This window comes from Hylobates moloch, unplaced genomic scaffold (genome assembly GCF_009828535.3).
Source record: "Hylobates moloch isolate HMO894 unplaced genomic scaffold, HMol_V3 SCAFFOLD_2, whole genome shotgun sequence".
In the NCBI taxonomy this organism is placed as follows: Eukaryota; Metazoa; Chordata; class Mammalia; order Primates; family Hylobatidae; genus Hylobates; species Hylobates moloch.
Window position 1 is genome coordinate 153,125,373 of NW_026652277.1, and position 15,316 is coordinate 153,140,688.

At 36.5% G+C, this 15,316-nt stretch overlaps 1 protein-coding gene across 11 annotated transcripts in view; it reads right to left on the minus strand.

The window, feature by feature from the left end:
* Nucleotides 1–15,316, minus strand: part of AHI1 (Abelson helper integration site 1) — a 220,199-nt gene that overhangs the window by 74,368 nt on the left and 130,515 nt on the right. For all 11 annotated transcript variants that reach the window (XR_009212506.1, XM_032159628.2, XM_032159584.2 and 8 more), the window contains one exon: nt 1,326–1,381. Coding sequence is in view for 10 of the 11 variants with exons in the window: in XM_032159628.2 (XP_032015519.1) it covers nt 1,326–1,381 (56 nt within the window). In the remaining variant the exon portion in view is untranslated. The remainder of the gene's footprint in view (nt 1–1,325; nt 1,382–15,316) is intronic.

Consider the following 15,316-nt stretch of genomic DNA (forward strand, 5'->3'; position numbering starts at 1 on the left):
GTCTTTTCTGAAGTCCCACATATTAAGTTATCAAACATGTTAAATCAATCATAGGGATTTATTACAAATAAAAAAGAGTCAATTTGCTATTGAGGCATATATTAATCAACACAATTCAAATACTTTAATATTATCTTTATTTATTTATTTTTGAGATGGAGTCTTGCTCTGATGCCAGGCTGAAGTGCAGTGGTGCAATCTTGGCTCACAGCAACCTTCACCTCCTGGATTCAAGCAATTCCCCTGCCTCAGCCTCCTGAGTAGCTGGGACTACAGGCATGCACCACCACGCCCAGATAAATTTTTGTATTTTAGTAGAGATAGGGTTTCACCATGTCGGCCAGGATGGTCTCAATCTCCTGACCTTGTGATCCGCCCGCCTTGGCCTCCCAAGGTGCTGGGATTACAGGCATGAGCCACTGTGTCCGGCCATCTTTATTTTCTTAATTGGTACAGTTTGACTATCCCTAATCCAAAAACCTGAAATATGAAATCCTCCAAAATCTGAAACTTTATGAACATTGACATGACTTTCAAAGAAAATGTTCATTGGGACATTTTGGATTTCTAATTTTTGGCTCAGGGATGCAGGAAGTGTAACACAAATGTTCCAAAATTTGAAAAAGACCAAAATCCAAAATGCTTCTGGTCCCAAGCATTTTGGATAAGGGATACTCAACCTATATTACCAAATCTTTCTCACAATAGGAAATGGAGAATCACAGGAAGTACTTGGAAGACTTATGAATACAAAGGATAAGAAATAAGAGTAGGATTAGGGAATGTACAGTGTACTCCATATCATCTTATTAGCCTTTCAATTGCAAACTAGCAACTAATATATGTTTCACACAAATATTCAGAGACTAAAAGGGAAATCTAATAATTATCTTCCTTCTATTAATAAAACTTTTTAAATATAGTGAATAGATGCTATAATTGTTAAATGCCTTTTGTTGAGAAGAGGGATAAAAGATAAGACTTCAGTTCTATAATAATAAAGCAAAGTAACCTGTAAGAGAAATGAAGCATAATGGCCTTTTTTCACTATTATAAAACATTCACTTTAAACAATGATGCTAGTGCACAAAATAACATTCATTTTTAGAAGGGTAAAAATCAATTTGCACAAATATTTACATTACATTATCAAAACTATAAATTATTTCTAAGTTAACAACATTAACATGAACAAATCTTGCAGGGATATAACTTTTGGCAAAAGGGAGGTTGTAAGAGTTTTCTACAATGGCACTGTTAACTATAACCAGTATAATTTTGTAGTTTCTTAACACTTTTAACAACACAGCAACAGATTGTCTTACCGTTGGTGCTGTATCTACCTGATGGTTACAAGGCTTTCTTTCTATGCTGATAATCCCTGTGAAAAGAAAACATTGTATTTGGTTATTAAGCCTGTCCATTTTATGTTGAAAATATTTATGCCATTTTGTTGGAAAAACATTTATTATGACTCACACAGCTTCCAAGAAAAAAGTCTCACTCGGAAGGCAGGATCCTTTTAAGATGTATCATGAATTCTTTGGTCAGAAACAGTTGGTCTAAACTGACTCAAGGTTAGCTAAGCCTTTTTTCCCATTCAAGTGATGTCTAGCAATAGCGCAAGATGTGTCCATATCCTGCTCTCAGCTCAAAAATTACACCATTATCTGGACTCTGCTGCTTTTCTTCCATGAAAGTTTTATTTCTGATTCAAGGATATGAAGTTTTTAAAAAGAAGTATCACAAGGGCTATGAAGTGAATCACCACTGTCTTATTTTCTCAAAAGAATAAATAAATCCATCTGAATTTCTCTTTGATCATCTGACTTCCTACTATGACATACTCTATTTATTCAATCACCATGAGTATCTGAAGAAAAATGCTCCCCGGATTCCCTCCTTTAAAATGATAACACAGATGGCTAATCTTGAGAAATATTCTTTTATCATGTGTGGATTTATCTTCTTGTTCCCAATGTTCTCTATTGCATTTCTTTGTAATAAACACCCTTTCAGGACGTGACACAGGGGATCTCATCTGTAAAGATACTGGTTCAAAGTCTAACTCAAGTTAAAAATGAACACAAGTGTGGGTCTTGTTTAATTCCTAATTTCTGTCCACCAGCAAACTAACATATAATTTAGGATATTAACATAGTTTGTTCAAACAATGCTAAAGGCTGTCATATGCAGGACTAGAGGCGAGAACTACAATGTCTGTTAATGGCAATTAGTAAAATTCCTAGTTTAAATGTTAGTTCCTCTTCTACAAGCATATGACTTATTTTTCTTAAAGTATGGTAAAGGATTAAGTGAGATCAACACAAACAATCACTTTCTATCGCTTTGCAAGAGTATTTTCAAAATGAATCATGAAACATGCAGTTTTTGTTTCATTAATTTTTTTTTAACATTTATTGTTAGCCAGTGAAGTATAAAGCACTATACTACCTACATTCAATTGACTAATATTTTTGAGTGGTTATTCTTGGTACTCAGTGATAAAAGATGAATACATTACAGTTTCTGACTACAAGAGTCTAGTAAAACATGGATATCCTTTTTTGAAGAACTACCACAGAGCAAATGAACAGAGTTTCATCTTAAGTGTAATAAAATCTTTAAGGTAATTTTGAGGGAAAGACATCATTCATAGAGTAACACCAGTTTTGGGTTAATTTTTTTCTTCAAGGGGGACAACATGCAGGCAAATACTCAAGTAATGTATATTCCTATTGTAAGATTTTAACAATATAGAAATATAGAGAGAATAAATTGAGAAATCCCAACTTTGTCAGCCCCTACAGTCTCACAATCCTAGCTGCAACCACTGAGAATAGTGTGGCATGGCAACTGGCTTTCAAATGAGAGTGGTCATGCCAGAGTTCAGTAATTAACATCTTACACACGTCTTCTCACTATTGTAATCTGACTGCTATGAAATTGACCTAGGCTGATTACTGATTTTTAAATTCTTATCTAAATAGAAAGTAATTTTAATTGGAGAAAAGGAACTTTAAAATAATAAAAACCAAAGCAAACCAGGCAAAAATCTATATATACAGTTTATACAATACCAAGAAAAAAAACAAAAAAAAAACTCTACAGATTTTAGTGTTTCAATTTTAGGATAAGAATGTGTTGAAAATTAGAATTTCAAAAAGTGGATTATCCAAAGTTATAATCTTAGTTTTAAATTTAGATTACATATATAAATAATATCATTTGGAAATATAATCATGCATGTTTGTTCAGGCTTGCAGTAAAAAATATATAGAAAGGAATAAACTTTAGAAAAAATGTATCAAAATAACTTCCTATTTTAGGTAAATTTTACTTAAAAATCTGTATTTGTATCTCATTTCACTTTTATTAAGGTGTAACAATAATTGAAAGCTCATAAGTAGCATACTATAATGGTTAGTATTATAGGTCTACTTAGCTAGGCCATGGTACCCAGATACTTGATCAAACATTATTCTAGATATTTCTTTGAAGGTTTTGGATGGAATTAACATTTAAATCAACAGGCTTTGAGTAAAGCACACTGCCCTCCATGATGTTAAGTGGGCCTCATCCAATCAGATGAAGGCCTTAAGAAAATGACAACTCACCTGAGAGCAAGGGGATTCTGCCAACAGGCTGCCTTCAGACTGTAACTGCAACTCTTTCCTACGTCTCCCTCCTGTTGGCCTAGCCTGTAGATTTTGGTCTTGCCAGCCCCCACAAAGTTTGAGCCAATTGCTTAAAGTAAACCTTTCTCTCTCTATGGTCTTCCTACTGGTTCTGTTTCTCTGGAGAATCCTGCCTAACAATATACTTACTTTCTGGGACATATGAAATAAACAAAAATACTATTGTCTATACTCTAAATTATAAAAGTTATGTTCATTAAACATTATTGTGTAGGAATATAGTTAAAATGTTGATGTTATTATGAAATATTTTAAAATCTGCATATATCCGAATGAACTCAGGAACATAGAGTATAGGTAGAATAAATCGACCTATCAACAAATAAAAATGAAAAAAATTATAAAAGCAGTCTGTCAGCAGAGTAAAGAATCAATCTATCAATAAATATTACTGCTAGGTTGTCCAGTCTAACAATCTCTGCCTTTCAATGATTTGACTATTTACATTTAATGCAATTACTCATATGGCTTTGTTGAAGTTTAGCATTTTGCTATCTTATTGCATTTCTTTTTGTTCTTTTCTTCCTCTTTTTCTATATTCTTTTGGAATAGTCAAATAGTTTTACTCTTCCATTTTATGTCCTCTGATGGCTTAGCTACATCTCTTCATATTTTTTAATGGCTAATGTAGAGATTACAACATACAACTTTACTATACCTTGAATTAGGATTTCTTCTACTTCAAGAATAATATAAGCAACTTAAAACACTGTTAACCCCATTTATCCAACCACCCTTTATGCTTTTGCTGCCTTATATTTAACTTCTATATGTTATAAACACAATACATTGTCAGTATTGTTGTTTTAAACCGATATATTTATCTTTATTTCTTCTTACAGATCCAGGCTTTCACATGAGATCATAACCCCCTGTTATTTTGTAGTTTAAGTCTGCTGGTGACTATATTTTGTTTTTTCCTGAAAAATCTTTAGTAGGGATTCATTTACAAATAATGTTTTGCTGGGTATTAAAATCTAGGTTAATAGCCATTTTCTTTTAGAAAATGATTTCATTCCATTATTTCTTATGAGAAGGAAGTCATCATTCTTACTATGATTTCCCTGAACGTAACATTTTTCCCCTCTGGTTGCTTTTGTAATTTTTTTAGTTTAATCAGTACTGGTCTAATATCAGTACTATGCTGTTTTGGTGACTATAGCCTTATAATATAGTTTGAAGTTTAGGTATGGTTTCATACACACACACACACACACACACACACACACGTGTGTATATTTATACTATAAAGGAATATAAATTTTTCATTTTCTTCAGTTTAATTAGGAGGTATCTATGGTTTCATTTATATATATGTGTATGTGTGTATCCTTGGATTTTGCTGAGCTTTTAAATTTTATTTTTTTAAATTTTATTTTTTGTTTCAATAGGTCTTTGAGGAACAAGTGGTGTTTGGTTACATGGATAAGTTCTTTAGTGGTGATTTCTGAGATTTTGTGTATCTGTCACCCAAGCAGTGTACACTGTACCCAATGTGTACTCTTCTATCCCTCACCCCTGTCCCATCCTTTCCCCTAAGTCCCCAAAGTCCTTAGAATAAGAGTCTCCAATTCTATCCAGGTTGCTGTGAATGCCATTATTCCATTCCTTTTTATGACTAAGTAGTATTCCATGGTGTGTGTGTGTGTGTGTACGTGTGAGTGTGTGTATATATATATGTATAAAGAAAATGTGGTGCATATACATATACATACTTGTTAACTGATGGGCATCTGGGATGGTTCTGTATTTTTGCAATTGCAAATTGTGCTGCTATAAACGTGTGTGCAAGTATCTTTTTTGTACAATGACTTTTTTTCCCCTCTGGGTAGATGGTAGTGGGATTGCTGGACCAAAAGTGCTACTTTTATTAGGTTGGTGCAAAAGTAATTGCGGATTTTGCTAATTGAAACTAATGGCAAAAACTGCAGTAACTTTTGCACCAACCTAATAGTTCTTTAAGGAATCTCCACACTGTTTTCCATAGTGGTTGTACTAGTTCACGTTCCCACCAGCAATGCAGGGATGTTCCCTTTTCACCACATTTACACCAACATCTATCGTTTTTTGATTATGGCCATTATTGCAGGAGTAAGGTGGCATCACATTGCAGTTTTGATTTGCAGTTCCCTGATCATTAGTGATGCTGAGCATTTTTTCATATGCTTGTTGGCCATTTGTATATCTTCTTTTGACAAGTGTCAATTGTCTATGCATGTCCTTAGCCCACTTTCTGATGGGATTTTTTTTTCTTGCTGATTTGTTTGAGTTCCTTGTAGATTTGGGATAGTAGTCCTTTGTCAGATGCACACTTTGAGAAGATTTTCTCCCGCTCTGTGGGTTCTCTGTTTACTCTGCTGATTCTTTTGCTGTGCAGAAGCCTTTTAGTTTACCTAAGTCCCATCTATTTATCTTTGTTTTTGTTGCAATTTCTTTTGGGTTCTTGGTCATAAAGTCTTTGCCTAAGCCAATGTCTAGTAGTGTTTTTCTGATATTATCTTCCAGAATTTTTATGATTCTGGGTCTTAGATTTAAGTCTTTCATCCATCTTGAGTTGATTTTTGTATAAAGTGAGAGATGAGGATCCAGTTTCATTCTTCTACATGTGGCTTGCCAATTATCCCAGCACCATTTGTTGAATAGGGTGTCCTTTCCTCACTCTATGTTTTGTTTGCTTTGTCGAAGATCAGTTGGCTGTTAAGTATTTGGGTTTATTTCTGGGTTCTCTATTCTGTCCCATTGGTCTAATATCAGTACTATGCTGTTTTGGTGACTATAGCCTTATAATATAGTTTGAAGTTGGGTAATGTGATGCCTCCAGATTTGTTCTTTTTGCTTAGTCTTGCTTCCGCTACATGGGCTCTTTTTTGGTTCCATATTAATTTTAGGATTGTTTTCTAGTTCTGTGAAGAATGATGGTGGTATTTTGATGGAAATTGCATTGAATTTTTTATTGCTTTTGGCAGTATGGTCATTTTCACAATATTGATTTTACCCATCCATGAGCATGGGATGTGTTTCCATCTTTTTTTTGTGTCATCTGTGATTTCTTTCAGCACTGTTTTGTACTTTTCCTTGTAGAGATCTTTCACCTCCTTGGTTAGGTACATTCCTAAGTATTTTATTTTATTTTTTGCAGCTACTGTAAAGTGGGTTCAGTTCTTGGTTTGATTCTCAGCTTGGTCACTGTTGGTATTCAGCAGTGCTACTGATTTGTGTACATTGATTTTGCATCCAGAAATTCTACTGAATTAATTTATCAGATCTAGGAGCTTTTTGGATGAGTCTTTAGGGTTTTCTAGGTATACAATCATTCATTGGCAAACAGCAACAGTTTGACTTCTTTACTGATTTGAATGTCCTTTATTTCTTTCCCTTGTCTGATTGCTATGGCTAGGACTTCCAGTATTACGTTGAACAGAAGTGGTGAAAGTGGGCATCCTTGTCTTGTTCCAGTTCTCAGGGAGAGTGCTTTCAACTTTTCCCTGTTCAGTATAATGTTGGCTGTGGGTTTGTCACAGATGGCTCTTATTACCTTAAGGTATGTCCCTTCTACATCAATTTTGCTGAGGGTTTTAATTATTAAGGATGCTGGATTTTGTCAAATGCTTTTTCTATTGAGATGACCATATGACTTTTATTTTTAATTCTGTTTAAGTTGTGTATCACACTTATTTACTTGCATATGTTAAACCATCCCTGCTTGATCATAGTACATTATCTTTTTGATATGCTACTGGATTTGGTTAGCTAGTATTTTGTTGAGGATTTTTGCATTTATGTTCATCAGGGATATTGGTCTGTGGTTTTCTTTTTTTTGTTATGTTCTTTCCTGGCTTTGGTATTACGGTGATACGGGCTTCATAGAATGATTTAGGAAAGATTCACTTGTTCTCTATCTTTTGGAATAATGCCAAGAGGATTGTTGACAATTCTTCTTTGAATGTCTGACAGAATTCAGCTGTGAATCCATCTAGTCCTGGACTTATTTTTGATGGCAACTTTTTTATTACCATTTCAATCTTTGTGCTTGTTATTGGTCTGCTCAGAGTTTCTATTTCTATGTGGTTTTATCTAGAAGGATAGTATATTTCCAGGAATTTATCCATCTCCTCTAGGTTTTCTGATTTGCATGCATAAAGGCTTTCACAGTAGCCTTGAACAATCTTTTGTATTTCTGTAGTTTGGTTGTAATATCCCCCATTTTGTTTCTAATTGAGCTTATTTGGATCTTCTCTCTTCTTTTCTTGGTTAATCTCACTAATGGTCTATCAATTTTGTTAATCTTTTCAAAGAACCAGCTTTTCATTTCATTTATCTTTTGTATTTTTTGTTGTTTCATTTAGGTCTGCTCTGATCTTTGTTATTTCTTCTCTTCTGCTGGGTTTGGGTTTGGTTTGTTTCTCTAGTTCCATGAGGTGTGACCTTAGTTTGTCTGCCTGTGCTCTCTCAGATTGTAGGCATTCAAAGCTATGAACTTTCCTCTTAGCACAGCTTTTGCAGTATCCCAGCGGTTTTGACAAGTTGTATCACTATTATCATCCAGTTCAAAGAATTTTTAAATTTCCATCTTGATTTCATTGTTGACCCAATGATCACTTGGGATCAGTTTATTTAAATTCCATGTATTTACATGGTTTTGAGGGTTCCTTTTGGAGTTCCTTCATTTATGAAGCTTGTTCCTCTGGATACAAAATTCTTGGCTGATGATTGTTTTGTTTAAGGAGGCTAAAGATAGGACCCCAATCCCTTCTAGCTTCTAGGATTTCTGCTAAGAAATCTGCTGTTAATCTGACAGATTTTCCTTTATAGGTTACCTGATGCTTTTGCCTCACAGCTCTTAAGATTCTTTCCTTCACCTTGACTTTAGATAACCTGATGACGTGACTAGGTGATGATCTTTTTGTAACAAATTTCCCAGGTGTTCTTTGAGCTTCTTGTATTTGGATGTCTGTATCTCTAGCAAGACCAGGGAAGCTTCCCTAGATTATTCCCTCAAGTATGTTTTCCAAGCTTTTGGATTTCTCTTCTTCCAGGAACAGCAATTATTCTTAGATTTGGTCATTTAACATAATACCAAACTTCCGAGAGGCTTTGCTCATTAAAAAATTTTTTTGTCTTTGTCAGATTGGTCAATTAGAAAGCCTTGTCTTTCAGCTCTTATGTTCTTTCTTTTACTTGTTTGAGTCTATTGGTAAGACTTTCCAGTGTATTTTGCATTTCCCTAAGTGTGTCCTTCATTTCCAGAAGTTGTGATTGTTTTTTATTTATGCTGTTTCTCTGGAGATTTTTTCCATCCATATCCTGTATCATTTTTAAAATTTCTTTAAGTTGGTATTCACCTTTCTCTGGTGCCTCCTTGAGTAGCTAAATAATTGACCTTCAGAATTCTTTTTCGGGCAATTCAGAGATTTCTTCTTGGTTTGGATCCATTGCTGGTGAGCTAGTGTGATCTTTTGGGGGTGTTAAAGAACCTTGTTTTGTCATATTACCAGAATTGTTTTGCTGGCTCCTTCTCATTTGGGTAGATTATGTCAGAGAGAAGATCTGTGGCTCAAGGACTATGTTCAAATTCTTTTGTCCCACAGGATTCCCCTGATGTGGTGCCCTCCCCATTCGCCTAAGGATGGGGCTTCCTGAGAGCTATGATTGTTGTTTCTCTTCTGGACCTAGCCACCGAGCAGAGCCACCAGGCTCCGTGTTGGTACTGGGGAGCTTCTGCAGAGTCTGGTGATGTGATCTGTCTTCAGGTCTCTCAGCCATGGACACCAGCACCTGCGCTGGTGGAGGTAGCAGGGGAGTGAAGTGGATTCTGTGATGGTCCTTGGTTGTAGTTTTGTTTAGTGTGCTGGTTTTGTGTTGGTTGGTTTCCAGCCAGAAGGTGGTGCTTTCAAGAGAACATAAGCTGTGGTAGAACAGGGAGGATACAAGCTTGCCCCAGGGTCACCTGGATAAGTATTCCGGTTTCTTAGGTGGTGGGCGGGGCCACAGAGCTCCCAAGAGATTATCTCCTTTGTCTTAAGGTACCAGGACAGGTAGAGAAAGACCATGGTGGTGGTAGGGCGTGCCCGCAGGATTAGGTATGTCTGAACTCAGACTCTCCTTGGGCGGGGCTTGCTGCAACTGCTATGTGGGATGGGGATGTGGTTCTTAGGCTGACGGAGTTCCTTTCCCAGGAGGATTATGGCTGCCTCTGCTGTGTCATATAGGTCACCAGGGAAGTGAAGGAAAGGCAGTAGTGACAGGCCTCACCCAGTTCCCATGCATCCCAAAATGCCACTCTCGTTCCCACTCTACCCCTCAGTAGCAAGGAGTTTATTTCTAGGCAGCCAGTGAGCAGGGTTGAGAACTTGCCCCAGGGTACAAGCTTCCCTTCTGAGAAAGCAAGCAGGGCTTTCAGATTTTGCACCTTACCACCTGCTGTGGATTCTGTGCTCATATCTGCACTCCTCATTTGCTCCCTCCTTTGGATTCTGTCCAGGAAACTTTGCCTTCAGTTGAAATTGTTACGAACTTCAGCTAGAAGTTTCCTTCTCCTTGTGGTCTTTCTCCAATTCCACTGGCAGCCCTCCCCAAGGACTCCTGCAAGACAGTCAGGAATGCAGGAATGGCTTCCCTGAGGACCAAGAGTGCCCATAGGGCTCTTCTCACTGCTTCCTCTACCCCTATATTCCACTCGGCTCTCTAAATTTGTCTCAGCTCCAGGTAAGGTCAAATCCTTTTCTGGTGATCTGGACCTTCAGGTTCCCCAGTGAGGATGTGTGTTCAGGGGTGGACATTCCCTCTCTCACACTTTGGGCACTCAGTTTTTCAGCTGTCTCACAGAGCATGTAGCAGCAAGCTGCCTCCTCTAACAGGTCTGTGGATTCTTTCGGCTTTTCTGGTAGTAGTTCTCGGAGCAAAAGTTCACAGTGTGATTCTCTGTGCGCTGCTCTGTCCGTCCAAGTGGGAGCTGCAAGTTAGACCTGCCTCCTGTCTGCCATTTTGAGACAGCATCAACACAGTTATGGAAACAAGCTTTAAATGCTGATGACTACTTCTCCTTGCTAAGCTTTTTATGTCTATAGGTTGTCTTTAATTAGAGAAAAACTACTAGCCCATTATTTCTTCAAATATTTCTTCACCCATATTTTCTGTTTTCCTTCTGCAATTCCAGTTGCATGTTTAATCCATTTCACAGGGTCACACAGATCTGACTCCTTCTTCTTCCCATGCCTCCTCTTCATCTTTGTTTCAATTTGAATAATCTGTATAATTTTTATTGTTTTGCCCTCCAGTTCAGTGGTCCTTCTTTTAAGGTGTCCTATCTGTTATCTGCTGTTATCTGTTGTTAGGTCCATCTAATGAATTTTCATTGTATCTCTTATACTCTTCAGGTCTAGACTATAATTCATTTATTTTTTAGGATTTCCATTTAAGAGAAATGGATATCCTGACTTCCATGAAATTCTCCATCTTTGCACTCCTTTTGCTCATGGTTCCTCGTAAGTTATTTAACATATGTGTAACAGATATTTTAAAATTCTTGCCTGCTAATTCCAACATTTTGATTATCTGTGGGATTCCTTTTATTCATTGTTCTTTTTCTTTGTTATGGGTCATCTATTTCTGCTAATTCACACGCCTCAGAATTTGATTATAGGTTAGCACTGCCAGACATGTAATCAGTAGACTGAAATAGCAAACGTCTTCCCTCAGAAAAGGCTCACCATTTCCTTTTTCAGAAAGCTAGGGTGAGGGGTAGATCTCTTTTTAAATCAGGAGCTGACTTGGGTTGGGGCTGGGCTGTTGCTTAGTTAATTTCAATACACCTATTATAACTCTCCCCAAAATGAGATGAGTTATTCCTTCTAGGGGAACTTTGGGATTTAAACTTCTAGAGATTATGGGAACTCTCTCTGCCTTACTCCCAGTTTCCTGTCAGTGCTTAAGCTTCAAAAGTCCTCTTGGGGAGAACTGATAGGCGGAGAGTACTGAGTGACATTCAGGATCTTTCAGATTCCAATCTGTCATGCCAGTCCACATAGTCCTTAGAAGTTCAGCTAATCTCTCCTTGCCTCAGCAGTAGCTCTGCTTATAGAAGGCTTGCTCCTCTGCTTGTCTGGTTTCTATCTCAATAAATGTTCCCATGTATTTAAGTGATTGCTTGTCTTTACTTCTTTATGCAGTAGGGTTCATTTCTCTTTGTAATTTATTTTATTTAGAATTCTCTGTGACCACATCTCTTTGATGGCTTTTTAGTTTATGTGAGGTGTTCTCAATAATACGGTAAGAGTGATGATCATTACAATGTACATATTAATTAGAAGCAAAACTCTACTTCCAATTATTTATATTGTTGCTTTTAAAAATTTTCTTGTTTTTGGTCTATTTCAGTGGATATTCCTTTTTTTCTTGCCTGTTGATCTTGAATTCTTGTTTTCAATTTTACCAACACTTAAAATCTGCTATTAGTTCCCTTCTGGATTCTAACAGTAATAAATACATTTATTATTTATCCAAATAAATTTATGTCTAAACCTCTCTCCAACCAAGATACAATACATACCAATATCTCCTTGCTCCACATCAAGATTAAACTTTTAGAAGGCTTATTTCTCTATTCTTTTTATATAGTTAAGTTTAAAGAGATAAAAATGCATGGGAATTTGTAGAAGTGCTAAGTGTGAATTTATGAAACAAAATGATATAGTGTAAGAAAACACCTAATCTTTTCCTCTATGCCTAACAGAAAAATCTAATGTTTTCCTCTGTCTTGAGATTTCTGTTTAATTCAATTGTCATTTGGTTACAGTACTCTCTAAATCCTTGTATATCCAAATATGCCTTCCTTTGGATAAGAAACCCTTTATCTTGGTTGCCTATGTTATTCCACTATCAGCCAGCTTCTATGTCAAGTGCTCATGTGATTTTCTTTCCTATGTAAAGAACCTGTTCCTACTCTATATAAGCTTGTAATATTTTTCCTTTACCTAGGAAATCAGGAATTTCACTAGAATATGGCTGAGTGCCTTTGTTATCATTAATCTTTTCCCGGGACTTGATAAACCCTTTGACCTGCAGAGTCTTATCATTCTTCTGCTCAGGGAAATTTTATCCTATTATTTAATTTTATAGCTCATCTTTACCTTCACAACTTTTATCTTCATGATAATCTTTTCAACTAATCTTCTATGTGAACATCCTTTTTACTCTAGATTTTAACATTTAAAGTCATATAGTTTAGTTTCTTTCTAGAGATCTACAAAGACTAAGACAAGAAGGCTGGCAAACCCTGGAGTATATATTAGAATAAAGTTTTCCTGGGATCTCAGTGCCAATATATCAAGGCAAAGGGTTGGGGTGGGAGGACTTTGTTCTACTCGGTGCTGAACAAGGATATGTGCAGGGTAAGCAGGCTTTTTCCAAAGATGTGAGTAGAAAATTAAGTTTTCAGAGTTCATTGAGGGCTTTCAGCCAGCAGAAGCTATAAATCCCCTTGGAAATGGGCAATATCTGTAAGTGTAATGTTTGTGGTACATTAAGGACCTAGCAGATCCTACGAATAATAATAACCCTAAAAAGGGTCTATACACCTGGAAGAAATGGGTTCTGGAAGAACTGGCATTCAGCCCCAGTCATTGGGAGATGGCTGTAACTTGCAACTAATGAGACTTGAGAAGACAGCCTCACTCCTGTGCCCCAGCAGAGGGCTATCAGTTGGGCAGGTTTGATTTTGCTACAACTCAGACTTCCATCAGTATAGTTGGGGCAACAGACCACGAAGAGGCAAAGAAAATAATTTTCTTCAAGAGCCTCAGTAGCCTGAAGAAGAAGAAATAAACTAGAACTGGTAGAGATGCTGATGCCAATGGAAGAATTAGAGAGTCTTTTAAATTAAACCAAAACAAACAAAAAATAACTATTAAGATTTCTTGCCAGGTGCAGTGGCTCATGCCTGTAATTCCAGCACTTTGGGAGGCTGAGGCAGAATTATTTAAGCCCAGGGTTTGAGACTAGCCCTGGCAATATAGCGAGACCCTGTCTCTACCAAAAAAAAAAAAAAAAAAAATTAGCTGGATGTGGGTGTGCATGTGTAGTCCAGCTACTTGGGAGGATGGCTTGAGTTGAGCCTGGGAGGTCAAGGCTTCAGTGAGCTATGGTTGCACCACTGCACTCCAGCCCAAGTGACAGGGTGAGACTTTGTCAAATACACACAAAAGAAGTTTAAGTTAATTACTAAACAACAAGATAACCCTATTTTAAAGGAAGGAAACAGTGGCTTTCAGAAAGTAAATCAGAAGGTAGGTAACATTCCTAAGGTCATATAACTAAAAGCAGCAGTACCTGGACTGACGCCCGTACCTCTAAGCCACAAACCCTTCAGACCCATTTATGTGTTTAGCCCCTGTGGCTGGGACCTGATTTTTTTCATCTTCATATCCACAGTGCCTAACCCAAATGCTTAAAATATAGAAGGTCTTCAAGAATTGACTCAAATATTAACTGAATGAATCTATTCTCCTATGCCACATTCACCAGATTCATATGCTACAATGCAGTGTTAGCTGTATTAGTCATCAGAATGCCTGAGTTAATGTACTAGGACTGTTTCAAAAAACGTTAATTTACCCTTTGGTAATGTTCCTAAACTTAGTGCAAAACTGAAATGTATTACAGTCATGTGCTGAGTAATGAATGTTTTAGTCAATGACAGATCGCATGTACAATGAGGGTCCCATAAGATTATAATACTGCATTTTGCTGTACCTTTTCTATGTTTAGATACACAATTATTAACCATTGTGTTACAACTGCCTACAGCATTAGGTATGGTCACATGCTGTACAGGTTTGTAGTGTAGGGACAGTTGGCCATACCATATAGCTTAGGTGTAGTAGGCTATACTATCTAGGTTTGTGTAAGTACACTCTATGATATTTGCATAATGAAAAAAATCACCTAACTATGCATTTCTTAAAATGTATCCCCACTGTTAAGTGATGCATGACTATAAACATTTCCCTAATTTCCCAGATACTAATACAGTCTAGAGAAGATAATAAAAGAAATTTTGTGTTTCTTGGGAGACACTTTTAGTATTTATTTTGTAGAAAATCAGATATGACATTTTACTCCACTGTACCTAATCTGAACAGCTGAAAGCATACATTTTTTTAGTTTTCCTAAACCCTACCAACCTTTAACTCAGGACTATGATCAAAGAAAGAAGAACAAAGACAAACAGGTATGTTGCAAAACAAAAACGGAGAGGAACATGTGCCAAGTTTTGAAGATAGAACATATATCCAGCAATCTTATGTATCATTACCAAATGGTTACAAGCTACTTGCTAAGCACAAGGCACTGTTCTGGGAACAGGAGAAGCTCTAACCTCCCTTTCATGACATCTTAAGAGTTACTTGTTTCGGGCAATATGATATCTATGCATCCTATGTCAGTTTTGGCAATCCCCAGGGATCTTTCTATATAGAACAGAGATAGAATTATGCTTTGATTATCTGTGCCTATGAAAACATGAAATTTATTACATTCCAGTAGAATACAGTTACAGAAGGCAGAGATCTTTTCTGCTAGTTTATATATATATATAAATATATATATTTATTTATACATAT